General features: G+C 42.3%; 1 gene segment (V, D, J or C); it reads right to left on the bottom strand.

The window, feature by feature from the left end:
- Nucleotides 1-1573: 1573 nt before the first annotated feature.
- LOC144321283 (T cell receptor alpha variable 38-1-like) lies at nucleotides 1574-2211 on the bottom strand. The segment is given in 2 exon segments: nucleotides 1574-1878; nucleotides 2098-2211. Coding segments are annotated over 2 exon segments (354 nt in total).
- Nucleotides 2212-5877: the final 3666 nt, after the last annotated feature.

Raw genomic sequence — 5877 nt, 5'->3', positions numbered from 1 at the left:
TACAATGCTTTCTTTGCACTACTCAGATGGGTGCTTGCCCTGTATTATTTTCACTATGTCACTGAGTCTTCAAGGTTGTGGCTGGCTGAAATCTATATAAAACACTTGCATGACATGACTTTCAGGCCCTACTTCTTTAACTGATACCAAGGCTATAATTGAAAGTCTTCTCCCTTCTCCACTAATTTCTCTAGATTTCCCTGCCATTGGACAGTACTTTAGTGGACTTAGATTTCTGCCTGATAGGGTGACCCAGACCTTCATTGTTGAGGGATCTCAGTTCTTGATCACTTTGTCCTTTTCAGGCCACAACCACCACCTGCTGTTATTGAATATGAAATACCCCCTGAGAAACCCTGATTCCAGACATATCCCTCCTTGCCCTCATTGGGTAATAACAACCAGATGCTTCATGATAATCAGGGTCAATTGGCCCTCCTTTCTTTGCCTGCTGTCCCATTGACCAAGGAATTAAAAATGGCCTAGCCAGTAGTCACAGCTACAGGTTTAGTGCAACACTTACTGAATCCTCTGGTGGAAGCATTCTTTCCCGGAGTCCTGGGACTTCTAATCCAGCAGGGCCTAGGGCTGTGGGAAAGGGACTCAAAAATTCTGGAAATGAGTTACAGGGAATGATAGCAGAAGAGTCTAGTCTACTTCCATCTCTTCATTTCTAAATTTGTATATTTTAGCTAGGGTGTCACAGCACCATATATCAGCCATTGGTTTAATGAATATTATCACTTCCGGAATATACATTCCAACCATTAAGGGTGATGCCATTGAACTGGCTTCTTAACTGACCCTTTAATAGACCATTCTATCATGGCTCTAAGGTCATCTGATCTAGGTACCATGAGTCTAGGTCATCTTTTTGGTCTGTGGTAAGACCAGTGGATCCCTTTCCTGGTTATGCCTTCAACTGTCACACCCTTTGTGTTCTAAAATGGGTACCTTGCATGCCTAGGTGGCTCAGTCGGTTAAGCATCTGCCTTTGGCTCAGGTCATGATCCCAGGAGTCTGGGACTGAGTCCAAGATTAGGCTCCCTACTCATCGGGGAGTTTGCTTCTCTCTCTATCCGTCTCCTCTTGCTTGCAGTCTCTCTCTCAAATGAATAAATAAAATCTTTAAAAAAATGGATACCTTATTCAGAGAGATTCGGTTTTGGACATGGATGGACAATTAAAAGAACAAGCAACAACCAGCAAAATGGAAAAGGTTAAGAATTTTAGAGGTATGTGCTCCTAGGCAAATTATAAATGTTTACTGGACAAAGAACTTGTCTGATCTGTAATGTATACTATACAAAGTGATGAGGGTTACATGTGACAGAATGCATGAAGATACTTCATAAAACTGGAAAGCACTGTACATATTATTTTTACTCTTATCTTAAGGATTATAGTTTGCAGACATCCATATCTGTGTGTTTCTTTTATTCAGATATAAGGAGGTTTTATTCCAAGAGAAGTAAATGATTTCTATGTTTCTGGTATCCTAGTCGCCCCCCAACCAACCTCTGCACGGACACTGAGGTCTGAGGTTTCTGTAAGTCTCTCCCTGCTGCTCTTGTCATTGTGCTCCTGCAAGAACACAGAAATACGTTGCAGCATCCTCCAGCCGAGAGTCTGAGATCCTGAGACTGAAGGATTTATTTCCTTTTTGGAAGTTCACAGAGAAGCGATTATTTGTTGCATTCTCTTGTCTATAAGCTTCTTGGCGAATAATGAGAATCATCTCCCTGCTGGGAGGCTGTTTGTACCAGAACAAATAATTACTGTCACTAGTGTCATACATGCAGTTCAGGGTCACAGTCTCTGTGTCCCGCACAGATATGTCTGGTTGAGTCTGAGTGACTTTCTGGGCCATGCTGGATCCTGTGGGAAAGAGGAGAGGGCATGACACCCGACAGATAAGACAGGCAGACTCACAAGCTGATCGCATCCCCAACTATCCTTCACCTTATCCAAACCCCAGGCACCACATATCAGCCTCTCCATAGCTGGGGTCTGTGGTGATGCAGTTCCTGCACTACGACTCTCTCCTTCTCAGCCCCTTTAGATAACAATACATGAGAAGACCTATGCCTCCCTTACCATGACAGGTGGACACGACGACTGCCCACAGCAGGCTGACAAGCGGCATGCTGACAGCTCTGCCCTGTAGGGTGAAGAAGAATCTCTTGCTCTGATCTGGGCTCTCTTCTGTGCTCCGCAGACTTCAGAGCAGGAAGTGATATGACAGGTGGGTGGTTGATTTTATCTCACTGCGGAAAGTTTTCCATACTTTTTGGTTTCCTTTTCAGAAAATAGGCCTTTGGTTCTATCGTTCCAAAGGAAAATGTAAAACATTTCCTGAGTTCTTGTATTCTGGGAGAGGGGAGCTGTCAAATTTATTTCTGATATGTTCCAAAATTGGAGAGGAGAGTGGGACCTGGAGTGGTGGGCAGATGTGGCAGGGTTTCCTTTGCAACCATGGCAAACTCTGTAATTTTTCTTTCTTTTCTTAAAAAACAAAAATGACAGAACAAGTATGATAAATATGAACAATTAGTTATGAGTGATAAGAAGATACCTGTTATAGTAATGTATTCATTACATTCAGAATGTAATATTCAGAAATATTACATATTTCTACAACTTCTTCACCTAAAGAATGAGAAAAAGATTGATGTTTGTAACAGAAAAAAAGCACTGACTAGACGTGGAAGTGGAACATGTTGTGTCTAGCTGTGCTCATATTTTCTATGGATTCTTAAAAAAATAAGCCCTTGTTTGTGGTGCACCAGGAAACTCTACAACAACGACTGTAGGAGTTCTTATGGCACTGAGTTGCCTCACACAACTCATATGAAGAATTGTTCTCCTCACTCTTATTCCATTCTCATTAAAAAGCTATACTGTGATTCCTTAGAATTTTGCTTTTACAGAGGGAGTGACAGAGATTCTCATGTAATGCCAGTGTTGGAGTCCTCAAGGTGGGAATGTGGATGGGATCCTGTCACAGGATCCTGTCACAGAGGAGGCAGTGTCCGAGGAGCACAGGTTCTTTATGACACAGAGGTAGGTGGCTGAGTCTCTTCACTTAAATGTGTAGGGGTTGTGACAATTGGAATCAGCCCTGAATGAGGCTGCGAAAATCTCTTGTGCCCCCAAACCCAGTTTGATAACAGTAGAAGTATTTCTACTATATCATCTCTATCCTTGTACCCTGATTTGAATTCCTGTATTTTGGTTTTTGGATCCCCAAAAGTCAGCTCCAATACAAGGATTTGTGTATAAGCAGATTATTTGCTGGTCATTCCAGGAAATGTTGGTAGGAAGCAAATCAGGGAAGGGAAGGAAGCCAATACAGGATGTTGTCAACAAGCCAATTATTGCTATCGGCAGTTGGAGCTTAATCTAGCTGGAAACTCTGGAAGACGGCATAGCACACCCTTTGGAGTTATTCCAAGTGAGGCATGAAGGAACTGGAGAATTCATCCATAAACTCATTGTCCATCACTGAGTGAGGGATGCTTTGGGGGCATTAACTGTCCAGCACATCTGGCTAGCCCTGCACACTGGCCACATGTATTCCCATGGCCAGAAAATAGCTCCTGAGAGTTGCTGGGTTTTTCAGTGTGTAGAGGTGACAGTCAAGGGGATATGAGTAGAACACCAACAGATCTGTACAGCCCATCCCTTGCACTGTTGAGATCCACTTATGCTCTATGTCAAATCCACTCAGATCACCAGTTCTTTAAAAACAGATTAACAAAAGGATTAGTGAGGCAAATTGTAATTGCAATGGTTGATTTCATGATTGTAATTCATATTTATTATCTATCTGCCTTTTATACCATTCTTGATCCTCCCAACCTTTGGCTAATACATCGATTGGTCTAAGTTTCTATCTCAGATAGATAATCAAGATATTTATCCCCAAGGGGTCCAAGTCCCTTATTATTCTTCCCTTGTCAGATAATAGTTGCTACAATTGCATTTTTATAGTAATCACTGCCACAAAAGCACTAAAAGTCATCCCAGGGAGTCCCCTGAGATTTAGCCATATTTCTCCAGCTCCCACTAGATAGCAACCATCCTATATCTTCGTGATAATCAAAATTGATTACCATTGCCAGTGTAGTAACTCCTTTCTTGTCCTTCTGGTCTTCTGGTGTGAGGACCTCCAAATGATCAAGTGGTATATATAACTTTAGATTAGGTGAAAACTTCTGTGTTTCCCTGATAGTAGTATCCTCCTTTCCTTTTCATTCAAAGGGAAACAGGACCTCTCGTCCAGAACAGTGTGAGAACAGGAAGCATCAACATCCAAATGAGTTGATGGGGAGATAGTCCCACTTCTACTTCTTGGCTCCCAGGTCCATGTATGTTTATCTAATAGAAATATAGCATCATAAAGAATAGCTCTCCAAGCTCTCAGAGCACTATCCCTAACTGGGGCTTTACCTGACCTTTAAGTGATCATTCCAATGTGGTTTGTGGATCAGTGGCATCAGTATACCCAATGGTCACATGTCCATTGTCATACCTCTTTGCTATTAAGTAGATTTGTTGATGCAAAGGGATGTGAAATCTGATAATCATCCTGATAATCAATCAACCAGCCACTCTGAGCTCTCAGTTCATGCTGCTGTGCATGGCAGTTTGGAGGGAAGGCAGGTCATGCCCAGAGTATGTATTAACCCAATAAGAAAAGATTTCTGCTACCTCCAGAGTGGAAGTGATCCAGTGCAATCAACATGGCAACCAGTGGCTACTTGGTCTGCTTGAGAGGTGATTGCATATTGCAAGCTCAGTGTTGTGTCTGCTGCTGACAGGTTGGATATTTGGCCGGAAAATAGCTAAATCCAATGTAGTGAGAGAATACCCACGCTTCTGGGTTCATGGAGAACTTCTGTCACCTTTGCTAATTTGTTCACAAGCTTACAGGCTGGTGTGGATGGATCATCTTGCCTATGTGCTCATTGAGCACTTTCTTGTAGTGGATGCTCTGTGGTGGATATTGATGTGAGGCATAATGATGCCAATGCTGCCTACACTCATTGCCCCTCAGTTCGCAGTCATACCAAATGTGACTTACCCTCCTCCCATTCACCTGCTCAGGGTTCTGACCCTAGAGAAGAGCAGATGCTGGACCCTTTTCAAAGACCTCCAGCTTACAACTTCTGGTTATTCCCTCTTTGACTCTTCCCTAGCCAGCCAGTTGAAATTTACCCTCTTTTTGGGAGGAACCAGATTTTCAGTCATGCTGTATGTTATGTTTACTCTCTGTCCTCTATAAACTTTATACCATTTCCCCTCAGCTTTTGGTACTTGATCTTCTAAGTCAGTCTTTTCAGAGTGTCAAAATATATTTTCTTTTATTACTGGAATTTGATGGTCACGGCTTTTAAGATTTTGTATTTTCATTATATTTGTAAAAGTGTACAAAGGAGCTCAAGGGTAAAAATTTTATTCTGTTCTTTTGTTCTTTAGTGTTTTCTCCTTTCTTACATTGAGCCTCAGGAGTTTGGACTAGTTTTAACAGAGTAAAGGCTTCACATTGAGAAACAAAATACATTAGATGGTATTTGAAAACATTATCCCTCTGCCCATGGTCTTCAAGTGAAATATTTGACATCAGATCATAAAAAGTCCCTCACACCTCCCTTTGCTCAAAGTTAAAGTCAGTGCCCTGAGCCCTTGTAGAAAAAGATGCAGGGCTGAGGAGGGTTTGGGTGCTGGGCCTGGGTGCCTGAGCAGCACTGTGCTGTTCGCTGCACACAGGAATGTGGTTGAGTCATGGAGGTGAGAATCTTCCATGTGCAGGGAAAAGTACTGATCCTCCCTGTTAAGACTGGCTGTGAATCTTCCACTGATCTTCTCTTTCTT

Source organism: Canis aureus, chromosome 9 (genome assembly GCF_053574225.1).
Source record: "Canis aureus isolate CA01 chromosome 9, VMU_Caureus_v.1.0, whole genome shotgun sequence".
Taxonomy (NCBI): Eukaryota; Metazoa; Chordata; class Mammalia; order Carnivora; family Canidae; genus Canis; species Canis aureus.
This window is presented reverse-complemented; position numbering and strand designations above follow the sequence as displayed.